The sequence below is a fragment of the Anticarsia gemmatalis genome, chromosome 17 (assembly GCF_050436995.1).
Source record: "Anticarsia gemmatalis isolate Benzon Research Colony breed Stoneville strain chromosome 17, ilAntGemm2 primary, whole genome shotgun sequence".
NCBI classification, from domain to species: Eukaryota; Metazoa; Arthropoda; class Insecta; order Lepidoptera; family Erebidae; genus Anticarsia; species Anticarsia gemmatalis.
In genome coordinates this window covers 5075598-5093308 of record NC_134761.1, presented here as the reverse complement: position 1 = coordinate 5093308, position 17711 = coordinate 5075598, and the positions used below count along the sequence as shown (strand labels likewise).

At 33.1% G+C, this 17711-nt stretch overlaps 1 protein-coding gene across 1 annotated transcript in view; it reads left to right on the top strand.

Annotated features, from left to right (window-relative positions):
• The first annotated feature begins 7363 nt into the window (after nt 1-7363).
• Nucleotides 7364-17711, top strand: part of LOC142979784 (membralin) — a 79228-nt gene continuing 68880 nt past the window's right edge. The window contains exons 1-6 of the mRNA XM_076124955.1: nt 7364-7555; nt 7932-8482; nt 9979-10267; nt 13039-13078; nt 13984-14218; nt 14703-14793. Of these exons, the coding sequence (XP_075981070.1) occupies nt 8004-8482; nt 9979-10267; nt 13039-13078; nt 13984-14218; nt 14703-14793 (1134 nt within the window). The 5' untranslated portion in view covers nt 7364-7555; nt 7932-8003. The remainder of the gene's footprint in view (nt 7556-7931; nt 8483-9978; nt 10268-13038; nt 13079-13983; nt 14219-14702; nt 14794-17711) is intronic.

Genomic DNA, 17711 nt, shown 5'->3' with positions numbered 1-17711 from the left:
TATATTAGCTAATTAATATTACTCTTTACCTTAAACAGAATACGGAAATATCGTGATGAAATCTGCATGCTTTAGAATTTTGCATAACGTATGTGCAGTCTTTTAAACGGTACTTCGGCGGTATGCGGCGGTTTGACCTTATGGGAACTATCCTAAAAGGTAGTTCTTGATTAGCAATTCAGAAAATGGATAGAAAGGTTGCTCTACCTTTTATCTAGCGATATTTGTAGCCACACCGATATTTATTTGCGAAAGAAAGCTCAATTCAGATTGGGAATATTATTGTGATTATCTGATGTATTATTTTCGTCTTATTTTCTAGGTGACATTTTTACTAATGCAACAATTTTGACTACCTAAAAGTACAGATTTTTTTATTACTCTAGCTTTCATTGTGCAATACATTGCTGTGATAATTATTAAGACTCCCAGTTAGAACCGAAGCTCGTTAAAGTATAATTCTCCAGTGAAAGAAGACATCAATGTAACAAGCTAACAGCCTCAGGCGTAGTTTATGAGGAGGTACTCGGAGGTAGTATAGACATGGTACAGTATTAAGTATATGAAGTAATATCCTGTTGGAAGGCTATTGTGTTCGGTTAAGTCCCGGTGACGGAGAGCGAGGCTCGGCCCTGTGGTGCCGTGCTAGCAACACTACACGATTTCATCTTGTACGCGCAGGTTGACAATCGTTGGTACGAAAGTAAGTTGCGTGTTTCATTCTGTTTAATGTACGATTTATGAAGTTTGAAATTATTTTTAAGTCTAATGGATTAGGGCTTTCGCTGAAATCGACTTAGTGGCCGGACAATGTTAACTGAAATAAATAGAACATGTTGATGTAGATATTCATTAAGTAAAGAAAAATGAAAAAATAATTAGGAATGGAATTGAATGACAATTTACATTTTTCTAACATTTTATTTAAGCCAGGAAAGCTGGATTTATTCAACAAAATATATTCATAATAAAATACTTTATACAATAATTCTTATTTTCTAAATAATAATAAATCTGTAGAAAATGTTGTCGAGCCCTGGCCGTGATCCTCTCGCATCCAGCTGCGATATCTTCATTTGGCGGTCGGCAGGTGTCACGTGGTCCCACTATTTCCATCTCGCTCTTACCTTTACAAAGCAATATACATCTTTCTTTTTCTTTTATGTTCGGCCCTGTAGGAAAGCTTAGTAAGGTTTGTATGTTTTTATTTATATTTTTTTGGTGAAGGCTTTATTTATTCCTGTCGAGTTCCTGCAGTTACGAATAAATATGTTTATTTGTACGTTTGTAAGGGTTCAGCCTTGAATAAGAAAGTTGTGTGTAATGTATGGCTTTATCATCGATGAGATTCGGATAAAGCTCAAGTGTTATTCTACGGTTGTATCTTGATACGGCAGAAGCTTTTTCGGATCGGTCTCGTATTTTTGAAAATGACAGAATGCCCCATTTTTTTCTTGAATGTTAAATAATATACCTAGTAATTGCATCTAAGTAAGAAACTTAAAAAAATTATCATACCTGAACACAATAATGTTTATGCATGAGTATTGGTAAAAGAAGAGCTTTCTCCCCGATAATGGAAACATGTAGCTTCTCTGCTAGCACGGTGAGTTTCTTACAATAATATTATCACATCAAAAGTAAATTTAAGGGTTCAGTAAATATTATAACGCCGTACAGTAGCCGCACTAGCTCATGTCACCGTGATTAGTCAAATAAGTACTACAGTCAACTAAGAGAAGATAAAAAATAAATATCTACAGATTAGCGACTTACTGAGAAAAACAAAGAAATGCTTCCAAAACGGGAGCTGTCATCGCATACAAGTAAAGAATCCTTTTTACAATTTATCTGTCAAAGTTCATTCGAATCTCAACCTTATTATGAAGGTATTACGGCTTCTGTATTATTTTTTGATGGTAAAGTAAAAGTTGTAAAGGTATAAGTTTAGTTTACACAGGTCTGTGTAAATATTTGTAAAGTGCGGAGTCAAACAGTGAAATAATCTAAGTAATGTTATGCCTTGGCGGATTATCTTATTCACCTTGCTATGAGCCGGAAATAACTTGATCTGGGGTGTGGACGCTGTTTACTCAAAGTGAATTGTTTTTATTAAGCATTCAGTTTTAGGCAGTTAAGTTCCTCAACTAGTTTTTTCGCTTATTAACTTTTTGTGAATGGTTTATAAGCTAAAAGATTGTCATTTATTCCAGGTATTGGAATATTACATTTTAAATTCGAAACAAAGCTGCTCAAATGTCATAATTAAATATGTGACAGTTAAAAAAACTGTGACTACGTTACCCAATAAATTAGTAGGACAAAAAAACATAATCACAATCTGAGCCGTCCCTAAAATAAAGTACAAATTGTATTTTTGAGTGTCTATAACCCGAGAACGTAAGGTGAGGTGATTAATCATGGACTGAGGCTTATCATCATCGAGTATCGGGGATAGAAACATGAGTGAAACAAACTTATTTTTTTTGTTCGTTTCACCTGTCAGTGCCGCAGCGGTCCAACTACTTAGATGTAGTAACTACTCAGGATTTTGAATGTTACCTTTATCGGTAAGTAATAAAGTTGTCAGAAGTTCCAATTAAATTATTTGCTGAAAACCGAAGCAACTGATGCACCTTGCGGTTACAAGAAATGATCGTAATAAACATTATCATCGTGAACCCATCCGTTTTATGACATCAAATAACTTTAGAGACCAACATCCAGAACATTTTATAGGCTTTCAAACCAATTGAAATGCTAATTATTGTCTTATTTTTGTCATTACGCAGGCATTTAAACGAGTAGGCGGTGAGTAAGGCGCCCATTGTATGGACCAGACACATTGTCATCTGCACACAATGATACCCCTTAATTGAGATGAAGATTCACTTTAGGTTAACGAACCAACACGCATGTTTTTATTTACTTCTACGTGTATTACTTCACTTAGCATTCCGATTTTATTGTGTTTCATATTATATCCAATTAAACTATATCCGTGATTTTTATCATCTTTTCATCTCTCGTTAAAAGATCAACTAAATAAATTGTGTTCTTAACTTAGCTATCTAACCCAATAATTTATGGGTTATAAGATTTTCAAGTCAATAAAATATTCATAAGGTGATAAAAATCTTTCGGAGAAGCGGTGTAAAAATAAAAAAATGTGCCGCGGCATATTGTCGTAACTGGCCGTATATGGCACCCGGTAAATTGAGTTTGTTTCACGGTACGAGAAGTTAAGGTACGAGAGCTATATGGGAATGGAATTGATATAAACTTAGTATGTATGCACTTACAGGAACATGGCGCACGCACGATCATGAAATATATGGTAGGTTGTTATGTACTAGTACGGCAATATCGATGCTGTTGTGCTATGAGTCGTCATAGACTCATAGCTTACCACCTCAGTGGGTCCGGTGACAAGTAGATGTGCTTGTATTTTAACCAAACCTATGCAAATATAGAGATATAGACGATGCAAACTATAAAAATTGCGGATAAATATCAGTTCTAAAAAATACTTAGATTATGAGGTTATTACCTATCAAGAGTTCAGGCCAAAAAAGCGGTCTCAAAAAACTGAACAAAAAGTTATTTATTGAGTATCTACTTATTAAATTTGCATAGTCATTTATTTAATGTATCCGTTAATATGTAATCATTAATGAGGAATTTCAAGGCAGATTAAGTTTCTATACCATGATTGGCAGGTAATTAATTATTTTATAATTCAACAATTTATTAAATGTATATTCGCATTGCATTTAAATGTTATTCTGATGTATAAATCAGCTTGTAGTCTGTAGGTTTTGTAGATAATTAATATTAACTTCGATGACAGTTCCAATAACACGTTTGTTAAGTGTCTAATTCTAAGAAATATGATTTGGTTGTGTTGTCGACGTACGGACGTGGCGGCTGACAGGCGGGATTTACTCATGACATACAGCCTGTCTGATTGATAAATAAATCAACTGACTACCTACTTATTTCGTAATCTCAAGTAATGCTTGCTCTTCCAAACGCATTTCTACTCATGGTTAGGAAAATCCATACTAATATTATAAATGCGAAAGTAACTCTGTCTGTCTGTCTGTCTGTCTGTCTGTCTGTCTGTCTGTCTGCTACTCAATCACGTCTAAACTACTGAACCAATTTGCATGAAATTTGGTATGGAGATATTTTGATACCCGAGAAAGGACATAGGCTACTTTTTACCCCGGGAAAATGACGCATTTCCCGGGAAAATTCAGAAGATTCAACGAAGTCGCGAAAAATCAATATTATAATGACATTGAATTAACAAAATTCCGTTGCCATGGCAACTGTTTTAATGGCGGATATGCCTTAGCGCGACTTCGTTATACTAAGAGATATAAATAATTTTGAGAATATTTTTCGTGAAAAAAAGCATATTTTATATCATCACGCTACGACCAATAGGAGCAGAGTAACAGTAATTAATGTTACAAAAACGGGGAAAAATTTCACCCATTCCCTTTTATTGGACGCAAGCGAAGTTGCGCGGGTCAGCTAGTCAGACTATAAAAATGTTAAAATCTTTTTTTTTATCGGAAAGAAACAAAGTTATTAACGGTGGAACGAAGTTAAAAAAAGCTGAAGCTTTCTGAGGCACAACTTTCTTTGTCCTCAACTCTTACAAACCAATTTGAGTATTTCACTAGACTCAACCAAAAGACGCTTAACATGAAATTCTACAAAGATAATAAAATCGAATCTTACATTTAATAAAATACATGATACCTTCAGACACCTCCCGAATATTAATCATCCTGGTCCTAATTAATATTTCACAAGCCCACAACAGTAAATAATTGAGACATAAATATGTCTACGAATTCTTTGACGTGATTTAAATCACAGTGCGATCTTACGAGATGCCAACAGGAAATAAAAATCGTGAGAATAATATAAATTAAGATCGGTACAGCCTTCTCGACCGTGCCGAGGCTTCGATAATTGAGACGTCAACTTTTTCTAAACAGAGCTGCTCGGACCGCTTTTTGAATATTTATAACCTGAGCGGACCGTAATTTAACTTTACCTCTCGTTATCTTGGTGGCTTTATCTAACTCCGTTCGTTTCCACTCGTACTTGTATTAAGTGGACTCTATAATGAGCAGCAGCTTTGCTTACACGTTCAATAGGGAATACAGGATTGCTCTATTGTAACTAACATAAGAAGCTTGTTAAATTATATTAAGGTTTCTGTAGTTTGATTAATTGCCAGACCATTTGAAACGGCTTGGTACGAAGTTGTATAATTAATTACGTTTGAGGATGTGCTATTAATTTAAAATGATGACACGATGCTTTCACGTGATTATCTGAAGTACCAAAAAATCGATTGAAACATAAACTCATATTTATAGAATAAGTACTTACTAATTGCTTTAAACCGTACAGCTGCACCAAGTAACTTGGGCACAGGCACATTTAATAGGCTATACCTAGAGAGGTGAATCTAGCGACTACAGATACTGCTCTAACATAACATTATGTGTGAACATAGTTTAAGTAAACAAACGCATCTTTACAAGACACGCAAATTAAAAATTGTAATATAAAAATCATTAATATTTCAATCACAGGATTTTTTCCTTTTAATCCCATATTATACAACACGTGACGTGATGCAGGTAAATGGTTTGTCGATCGTAGTCACAATGGATTTGTTCTCGCATCTATCATTCAGTCTTTCTCTACTAAAGCTTTGAATAGATGACATTTATTACAAAAAAAAAACCATTCGTGAAGACTCGTGCACAATTTAGACGTCAATCACACTTTCTGTAGACGGCTTTGTTGAATTTCCATGGGTTTTGTTCCCACATGCACAGAGCGCCCTTTCATCCTCACTGCATGTCTCGCCAGTTGTAAATCCCATGCTTTGTATTGCAAATGATCCGTTAAATTATTGCTGCTCCTTTATGTGGATGCATTCATTTCGCGCTTCAGGATATTGCACTGGTGAAAGACTATAGATTATTAGGCCTATAATTAGCGTGACGTGTCCAATTCTGAAGTACTTTTATTGGTCTGTACGGTAGCTGTTGGTTATTTTAAGTAAATTACATAGGTGTAACTGTTAACTGACTTTTCTATCCTTTAAAGGTTTTACCTGGTAAGGAAAGAACTAGGCCTAATCTTATTTTTTCCTTGTAAACAAGGTTCAGAAGTTGCGGCTCACCTAGTTGGTCAGATCTTGCAGATTCTACGAGTAGGAACATATGGTGATAATAAACTTTTGCACAACTAACAAGGAAATTATGATAACGGCAATTTACAGATTGCCAGCTTCTGCATTAAGTGAAATCTGATTCTAAGTGCTTTACTAATTTGCACCAAGTTTGGTATATTACTAACTTACTTAAGAACTAAACGTCTGCACAGTGGTTTGGCGATAAATGTTAGTCTTAACCCTAGTGAACCTAGTTCGCATGCGCTTTATTGAACGTCAATTTTAGTCACGTGCAAAGCTAGTACGCTCTGAGATAGCCTGTTATTACTTAGTTTGGAAAGCTCCATAGACTGGCCCTTGAAGAGTCAGTGTTAGTAGTTTCTTTATTAAATTGTTGTACCGCTCATATTAAAACTACAAAATAGCATAAATTTGCCAATCCATTTTGTAACTTTATACTTATTTATTTACTTCGTACAATACTTACAAAACTTATATAGGTAGGACACTATGTTATTTTTTAACTTACAAATCAAAACTTCAACTACAAAGTAGAGGCAATCGTGTTTTTTTTTATAATTTTTTTTTTTTTTAAATAGAATTTGGATAATTTCTGTCACTACAGTAGGTATCAAACAAATAAGTCTGTGTCTCTGAATATAGAAGCGTACCGCTACGAGGAAGGCAAAGGACGCGTAACAACGAAGGCGTTGATCCGTTCCGTCACTCACTCGTATACTACGCGCCAAATAACTTTGTGTTCAAGTAAAAATATAAAATCTTAAGGTAAATAGCAAAGCATCGTCAATTTTTTTATTAAAATACATTTGACACACATGTCTCGGGTTTTTTTTATTAAAAAATGCATTTGATTCGATGCATTATAACATTTTTACACCTTCAATTTGATAAAAGCGACATCTACTATCGAAAACCTGAAACACTTCGAATATAAAAATAGAAATCGAAACTATTTGCTAACTCTTATCTAGGGAACAATAATCTCAACAGCATGAATTAATTAATCAAAGAGTTTATAATTACTTAGGTAATAAACTTTTCTATGTTTTAAAAATTAATTTATTTTGTTTCAACAAACCATAGACTAATTAAAAAAACGTCACTTTGAACGAATGGAGACACGAATAGCTCATTCTCCGACGTCAAATCGGTCAAATTGTCATGTCAAGATTTTGACAGTTTTCCTTTTTATTTATCTCAAATAGAAAGTGAATTGCTAGTTTATGATCAAATAAATGTATTATATTAATGTATCAGTGCGTTAGAAATATATAAAAATAACGGTATATCAAGTGATTAATACAACTCTGTCTTATATGTAGGGTATGTATGCTAACATGTTACCCACGTACTTTTACTCTTTGGCCTAAAATAATTCGATAGTAAATTCATTCACTTCAACAGTAAAGCTTGTTATTTATTGTAAATCCCCCATATTGTATAAATTGATTCTGCCAATGTATTTACTTAAATATTGAAACTCAAGAGATTTTTCTGCCCACTTCATGATTGGTCTCAAGTGAGATTCACAAGATTCATTTATAATTCATGCAACTACTAGCCTATTTATTATTCATTGATGTCTCAATCCGTTACAGTTAGTTTATTTGGCAACTTTTGTACCTGTGTCCTCTAACTTTGACATTTTACCAGAGGTTAAATTCTCCTCTATAATATCAGTTATTACTTTCACTTTCAGATAATTAGAATGTGGTTACTATAGAAAAGTAACTAAAATATTGTGTGAGAATAGTTTTATAAAAACAAAGAGATGAGTGCAGGTGGGCCACAGATTATGAATAACTTGCCGCCTGGTGTGAACGCTGACAACAATTTGTTGCCAGGAGGTCCTATTATTAATGCTAATATGAATAGAAATAGAAACAATAATCAGAACCCACTGTTTAATGTGAGAGAGAGGTTATTCCATGCATTGTTCTTCAAATTTGCATTGGCTTATGCTCATACATTTCCTAGACCTGTTCGAAGATTCTTTGAGTTTCTTGTATTGTTGAAGGCACTTGTGGCATTTTTTGTCCTGGCCTATATTCACATAGCATTTTCAAGAAGTCCTACAACATGCTTGAACCATGTAAAGGATTCATGGCCTAGGGATGGAATACTGAGGGTGGAGATTCTACGGAACCCTGCACATGATTATACAATTGAGCAGAGCTATGCCAAGGAGCGTAAATTGAAGAAGGATAAAGATGATCTGAATTCTATGCTAGGAATGCTAGCATCAGAAGGGTAAGATAAATTATTTTGTGATATAACACTATATTACCAAACAATAACTATTAATTAGTGACAATGACTAGCAAGTTCATTTAAGTTAATGTTGTGTTGTTGTCTAACTTAAAACAATTCCCCTGTGTGAATAATTCTTCACATGGCAGACTTACATCTTTATATTGTAAATGTGCTGTTATTGACAGCTTGTCATGTGTTTATTTACATATAATTTACATAAATATGCAATACATTGGTATTTTGAAATTTTTTTCTAAATTATGGTATGCATAATTTAGGTTCTTTCTATTCTCATGTTGACAGCAAAACTATAACTGTATCAAAGTTAGTCGAGAAATTGAAATTTTTTTCCTCTTCAAAGTAACTTAATGCATAAGTAGCCTAATTTCTGAAAGGAAATAATTTGAAGGTAACTATCTAACATTGATATGCTTTATTAACCTGGTTTAATTACACACACTCCATTCCTCAATTGTTGAAATTACAAGGACAATACATAATGATTATGTGTTTACTTAATTAATATGTGTATGTGTTTGTTGAATAATTGTATTCTGATTTAAATTTAAATAATAACATTCACTTGGTAATTCTTACTCATAAATTACTTGTTCTGTGAAACAAATATGGAGTCAATTTTAAAAAATATTTTACAATATTATTAGTGTGTAAAAATTATCTCAACTAAAAAGAGACAATTGATTGTGTAAGTATTTATATTAGATTTTAGTAAATGAGTCTTGATTTGGAATTCAAATTAAAAATGTAGGTTCACTAACACTACTCAAATTCAACCTAGTTTTATCTGTTTGTAGGTTTATTTTTAGTTAGATTTCCCAATATTGGTGACACTAGAAATTACTATTGTTAAAACTAGTGTTTTTAAATACATTTATTTTGTTTACAAAGTGCTTATTGGATCTCAAACATAGCTTACATCAAGTGTGAGATAACTGTATTCAACATTATGACTGTCTGGTTTTGGAATAATAATTAAGTATATGCATGAAACTAGTAGATGTAGCTGATTCACTGTTTTTTTCTTTACAACAAAGAAATATTGTTACAGTTAACTTAAAATTTCAGCAGACATAACTACTAGTTTATGCTAATATTTTGGAAAAATATAATCTTGAGATCTAACAATGTAATATTACTGTGTAGAGTACATACATAATAATAGGAAATAACACAGACATGCTACTTGCATCTCCTTTTTTTTTGGATAGTCAGAAATTCATATTTTGTGTAGGTTTGTGTTTTAGTATAATTTGTTGACTATTAATAATTTAAAAATGAAATTACCAAGTAGGAAATAAGAAACATTAAATGTCTAGGTCAAAAATATTTTTAATAATGCACACATTCATGATTTGGATTGTATCCTGAGCACTGAAAATTTCAAGACATCAAGTATTAAGTACTACAACAGTTATTGTCTTCTCATGATGAATATGAAATACATTATTCAAGGCAAATTGTGATTATTGCAGATTTATCAACATAGAGTCTTCAACCAGTGAGGACATAGATGACGACGATTACATTCGTGACGGAACAGACTATGGAAACATCACTCGTATACATGATGACGCCGAAGATACCTCACCAGATAAAGTCATTGAGACTGCGTACTTAGACCCTACCGGCGAAGGAACAGGCGAGGAGACTGATCTCAACGCGACCATAGTCTCAGGCGAAGACGTGGAACCTTCTTCTTCAATATGGGAAGGGATAATGGGACTGGTGGAAGATATTGACAGAGATTCCAAATTAGTGGATGTAAGTATTATTTTATTGATCTCATAAAAGCATCTGATTAGAATCAATGTTATTAGTGCTAAGGTTTTGAGTTACTTTGAAACCTAGATTTACCTGAATTTTGTTTTCGCCTAGGTACCTCAAGGAAAATAGTCTAAATATAAATCTTAAATTATAGGCTAATTGCGTACTTAGGTGTTTAGGCTAATGAAAACACCTAAACACCTAAGTACGCAAGTTACAACAATGCAGTGTGTGGGCGAAACAGGTGAAATGTCATATTTTATAAACAGATCAGCCAGTGTTATGTTTATACATTAACATAATTGCTCTTGCTTTACTTCCATGATATGGACGAATATTATCGTGCGAATCTGTAAACTTTAAAATTCCCAAAACTATTTATTCTTCTGCATGCAACAACTATCGTGAACTATATTTTTTTATTTTAAAACATATTGTGTTGTGATCACTTAATCATTCTGACTTCGCATTTTTTCCGCTCTACCGATATTTATAGTTTGATAATAAATAACTATTATTGTATTAAACTTATAAATGAAACAAAGCATCCATTATAATCATATACATATTATTGTATTATTCTAAGGCATAACCCAGTCATGTTTGATCTCTTCATTGACATTGCATTGATAATGAACTTCACATTATTATATTATAGGTAGAAATATGTATGTATGTATTAGTCCTTGGTAGTAAATTGATGATGGCAAGTGTAAAGCCAAAATTAAAATCTTATTGTTAGTATTTTAATCCCACTATCTGCCTCCACTTACTCTCTCTATTTTTATAATGTATGTTATGGCTATGTAATGCGAAACCCTGGTAAAATACTTTATATCACGATGTCTCCTTAATAAGGCCAGCATCGTGAGAATAATTTGTTTATCTGATCAATTTTTCTCGAAAAAATAATGTAACAAATGGTTTTTATTTACTTTTACATGATGGTTTATGTTCTAAACGGTAATTATTTGGCAAGATTTGTTTACAAAAGAGATAAGACATTATATTTTGTTTATTTCACCTTACGACTTGTGTTAACGGTACATAACGCTATGAACTGATTTGTTTATAAAATAGATAATACAATGTGCCTATATTGTTTACTTTGCCTTGCGAGACAAGGCTGAAAATGTGTTATTGCCGTACAATGAACTCATATTACTCGCTTATCTAAATCATTAATATAAAAAAAATCGTTTATAAATAAATTGTTTTCCTTCTTTACTGTAACTGCCACGGTACTTATCTGAGCGATTATTTACTTTATGACTTAGGTAATAGACGGAAATAAAACAACTGCTTGCATATTTAATTATAAGTTAATCGTATGATCGTTTTTTTTCTTTTGATATGCAATTCATCATCAATTTCAAATTGGATAATAGTATCAAAATGATAACTCTATCTAATTTATGGCGGAACTGTGACTATGTATGAATAAAATATATTCGACGATGCGATCATTATGTATTCATGTACTCAATAACAAGCAGTTTATGTTATGCATAATTTAGGTTCTTTCTATTCTCGTGTTGACAGCAAAACTATAACTGTATCAAAGTAAGTCGAGAAACAGCGCAGATGAATTATTTGCATAAATATTTTACTAGGCTTCGACAGGGTCGGAACTATTGCCGTAATACATAAAACATTGATCGTTCAAACATCTCTGGCCGAGGTATTGGCTAATACGTAAATTAATATTTGTTATTTCGCGATGGTCAAGTATGTGAGTACCGTTAGAGATGGCATGCCGTAGATATTTCGTGATATTTGCGCAGCTTTATTCTTCTGTAGTGGTTTTTAAATATAATAACTAAAGTAATTTACGAATACTTACTTGAAGTCAGATCTAAATGGACTCTGATTGGGTCTAGTTTGTCTTTGATATCTTTTCATGCGAGATTCAATTCTAAAATAGCGTTTAAGAGAAGTTAATTTTAAAAATGAAACTTGTTTTGGTTGAAGTGTTTACTAAGCACTAATGTATATGCGATAATAATCTCAAGCTGATATTATTACAGTTGAAATAGCCTTCTTATTCTTTAAATTTAGCACTAAATATACGAATATGAAGATTTGTAATGGTATAAAATGGCTATTAAACTTATTTTTATTTTTATCTTCATCCATACTTAATAAGGTAACGTATTGATATTGATCAATAAGCATTATTTGTGCAAAAGATGACGACTGGTTTATGTTAAAGGGATCTAGAAATCTATCAAAATAGCGTTAAATAATCTAGAGGTCTAGATGGACGTTTAAGTAAGAATCCAGATTAAACTAGTATTTTTAGACATGTTTTGCGGTTAAATTCTCTATCTACATATATTTTTGCGTTGAAAGAAATATCTTACATGGTCAGTTGTTGTTATTTAATTAATGACGTGGACAAATACGTAAATTTAGTAAGTGCGCATACACGTAGTATGTAAATGATATTCAAAAATGCAAAATTACGAGTAATAGCGTTCTACCGGTCGCAATGCTTTGTTGTAAACGAATATATTGATTACGACAGACTCACTGGTCACTGTCAGGAAAATTTTCAGTACAGTTTATTGCAAGTCTTAATTCTATAAGGACTACACCAAGTTCCATTTTTATTTTCAAGTAAATAAACAAATGTATTTATAAATTAAAATACTAAGATTTATTTAATCCCATTACAAGTTGGCTAATTTACTGTGAATCTGATTGTTTCAAGACCTTAAACAACCTGTGACCAATAGCATTTATTAAAAAAATATTTTTAATTTCAGGAATCTCTGGAGGAGTCAGCTGCTAACGACTCTTCAAAAGGTGAGTTTCATTCCAGCGAGTCTATCTTTCCTTCAAAGTAATCATGATGTATAAAAAATGTGTCAAGTAAGCCTGACACAGCTGTTGTTTTTTTTTGTGATATTATGTTACGTCAAAAAAAAAAAAACTTTTATCCTCTCGCGACCTTGTCGGTATTAACCTATCGGTCAATTGAATAATTAAAAAAAAAAGATTTACGTTCATTCTTTTGTTTATTGTCTTTGATGTTTTGGCGCTAGTTTTAAACACTCGATTCGAATGAATTTTAAATTCAATTTAAAAAGTGCTGTAGTTAACCACATAGTAGCTGTTTAATTAGACTTGAGAATAAATTACATTCAAAGATTTTCTAATAAATCATGCAAGCTATAACTATCATTTTCCTTTACAAATCTACCGATTTGATTGCTATAATTGGGCAGGTGGAAGCAACAAGGTAAACAAACTTCCCTCTCAAGCATAGTGCGTATAATAAAGTTGCACGTCGTCTCATTTAATAGTAAACACTATTTATCAGTAATTACTGACCTGCCGGACTATGAACATGATAAAACTGTTCAAGAAATGAACTCATATCACGTTGAAAAATATTTAGTTTGAAAAACAAATCTTTAATAAAAGTTATATTTAGTTAAAAGACCGACACTTATGCGGATTCTGTTGACGTGAAAACTAATAAGCTTATAGTAATTCCACTTGTTTCACCAACCATTAGTTATTCGAGAAGTAATAATGATGTTTGTATATTTCTGACTTAGTAATCTGGTATGCCTTGTAGCAGACATGAGTCAATAAATAAAAATCCGAAAAAAAAACGGTTTGTGGAAGCCAATTGCAAACAAAGTTTAATTGCAAAATTACTCTACATATTAAACAATGATTTAATGCTTACTCTTTTGTTTCAGATGAAGATTACATTCTCGAATATTCACTGGAGTACGGTTTTCTTCGATTATCTCCGAGCGCTCGTCTCCGTCTCAAGATACCGGTGAAGATAGTCACGTTAGACCCTCAGCGTGATGCGTGCTTCGGCGACAAGTTCTCACGATTCGTACTCGATGAGTTCCTTGGCTACGATGACTTGCTCATGGCGTCGATCAAGACCCTAGCCGAGCAGGAGGATAATAAAGGGTACTTAAGGTGATTAGCATGAACCTGTCTTTGTTTGCGAGAGATGAGATGCACATTGGTCTTTGGACTAGTCGGTATCTTGTTTGGGGTAGCTTGAGTAATACAACTGGTGGGATTGAACGTTTCATGATAGGATGTTTGACATTGGGCATTAATCAATGCAGTGAAACAGTTGCTATTTTTGAAAAATTGTATAATACTGGTATATATTTATATATAAACTGGCCCGTGCATTTCGCTCGCGTGAAATACGGGTATATTCCAAGCTTTAAAATTATTATTTTGCTACCCATAGATCTTACAAAGATCCCTCTTTTATTTCATTATTTCCAATGTTCAAACAGTATTTTTTATTATATGTATGTAGATATTATTATTGTAGTTTTAACCTATTCTAAAATCTATTTTTTCCTGCATCCGTAGCATGAATAGTTCAACGTTTTGCACAAATATATTGTATAGTGTATTAATATAATATTATGTATTGTTTCAGGAACGTGATCACGGGTGAACATTATCGCTTTGTGTCGATGCTAACGGCACGCAGCTCATACATCGCCGCTTTCTTCATTATGCTCGTCTTTGTAAGTATTGCCTTCTTTATAAACAGTTCATTGCCAACACGACATAGTTTTCTGTCTGAGCAATCGCTTTTATGGCAGAAACACTCGTCTACAGATACTTTAGTAATTATTTGCATAAAGGTTATACATACACAATTTATGCAATTATAACATCGTATGGTGCAGTAAAAAGTCTCATTTCAAATATTTAGATTGGCAAAAGCCCTTACCTAGAAATAGTGACAGCGCCATCTAGCGTTGAGTAGCGAATACTTTTAAAGTGAAACGGGCCAGTTTTGTATCACGGTAGCTTATGTAGCGCCGGTGATTTGTAGTGTCGAGTAGCTGAACTTATTTCCGTGCTTCGCTGTACAATTTTCACCAAAGTTTGAAATGTCATGAATAGATGGTGCTTTTTGATATTCTGTGAATTATTATTAGATTTGGCTATTTCTCAAAGCAAATATCTCTATGCTTCATTAAAGTAATGATTTTTTATTACTGATAGTCATTAATCATAGTTTATAAATACATAAAAAATTACCGTACTGCTACATTACGAATCTCATTTTCCAAAATTGAAACATGGGATCTTGTCACTGTAGTATAGAATATTGTTTGACTAGTCGTGGGCGTTCAACACTCAACACCATCAATAGTAATATTGTTATAGAAAGTGTGATAATAACTTTATTATAGATTTACTCTTATAATATAGGGTTTAAGCAATTGTTTTGTAACTTATTGATAATGAATGCCTACCTGATTGTAGAACTGAAAATTATTTACAAAAAATCGGTTAAATGTACTTGATTGGTTAAATACTGGCGGCTGGTAAATAAATTCTGTTGCTTTTTAAAGGCAGTCAACAGGTCGGCGAAATGATTCTTTTGATATAAAAAGTTTTCGACATCAAGTCGTCATCAAGACATGATGACATGACTAAACTACTTTAGCCAGCATTTTTGTAGCACACAATAAACCACGACGCAGACGGATGAGACATTTTATAGCTACACTTATATCTACAGACGTGTAGCGCGATTCTGTACAGTCGGTACTGTCGAGTATCGAAATTTTGACAATTAGAATGTACTGCCAAAGTAGTTCCTACGACGCCCATCAGAGGCGCTGATCAAATTTTTCATGCAAAATTTCTCGATGACAAGCCGGTTGTCGGTAGTCGATAGTAGTAGAAAATCGAGGTACTGTATAGTCCAACAACTTAATAGAGAGCCTTATTTATTAAGATTTAGTATAATTCATAATTGGGTAGTTGTCTGGGTTAACGATAAATTATTACATTTGTACTTGTAAAAGGTTTATCCAAAATACTCAGGCTATGTAATTTTTTTCTCACATAATGTTGATATTGTAATTACTACAGACTGAAACATTTTATTAGACACTCATTTGATACCAACGAAAATATGAAACTGTGATGCCACTATGTCGTATTTCTGTACTAAAATGTGTTATTGGCTTTTCATAAAGAGTAGTAGTATCGAGTCACTGAAGCTCATAATTTTGAATGTTTTCTACTGCCATTAGGCGCGAATCTCGCATTCAAGGCTCTCTAAGTAAGTGTAATCTCGACGTGTTAAAAGGGCATCACCGGGCAACATAACTTGTCGAAAATGTTGTGCTTTTGAAAATACGTCAACAATAGGAACTCTTTCAAAAATAAGTATAGTCACGCAAGACGTTGAATCAAAGATATGGTGTGAAGTAACTTCTAATCCATTTTTCATTCATTCCATAACGCGCAGTAATTAACTCGCGTGAGGTTATAATATATAACTAGTTAGACTTATGTTATGTTAGTTTCCTGAAAACATTTAAAATTAATTTTGTTATTATTATCATAATAATTAAACGGTTAACTGCATTACTATTAGGGGACAATTGCAACTGCGTATCCGGTATTTTTTTTATTAATTGAAGGCCGCTAGCGTATCTGCAAGCGATGGAAATTATTTTTTTATTTGGGCAATAGAAACCAGTCACTCAGTATACTATCAACGCTGTCAGAAGAATGACCATAGATCTTGAATAGTGTGTAGATCAGGGAGTCACTCGGTTAATCGGCAGTGTGAAGGGTCCCTTATTTTATCGTTTGGTGATGACAAAAATATGCAAGTGTGTTTGACACGCAGAAATCATTTTTTTTCATCATCTATTTTTTTTAAATTTAGGCCTTATGTACTGGTGGTACTTATTTGTAGTCGTTTATAATGTGATTTCTTAAATTAATTATAACCTGACACTCCTGACAGTGTCCCATGCAAAACTTTCTCAGTGCCCTGGTACTATTATATACTATTTTGTCCCACATAAGTCGGGTATTTCACAAAGACATTACAGATCAATTAATAGGTTATCGCGAGGCGTGGTCCCCGCGCCACTAAAATCAGACTCTCTCGCCGAGTTACAGTTATTGCTCTTTTACAGCCCTTTCAAACTTTATTACGGTTCCAAATTCTGACGCCCGGCTGTAACCTGCCTTATGTTTGTTTTACAAAACTCTTTGCGTAAATAGCCACTTCTCAGTTCGAATAGTGTGATGGCACAAGTTTTGGTTGCAGTTCTACGTTGATTGCACGTCCTTGACGGCTAAAAGACATTTGTAGGAACAAGTTCCAAAGCGTAAAAGTGTTTTTTGGTCGTAGAACAATTCTTAATTTGCCTGTACGTTAAACATTAATCTAAATTAGGAGTTGCGTATGTAATTTTACTATATAAAAATCTTATACTATTGAGATTATCAATAGTAGAAGATTTTTTACTTTACTTGATGTGTCTTCTACGGTTCTGCTAATTAGATGTGTTTTTGCCGCTAGCTACAAATTAATTAAAAGTCTACCATCTTTGATATATGATTAGTCACAAACATTAAAATACATGTGTCATATAAAATCTTCTCTTTACCATCCTTTGAG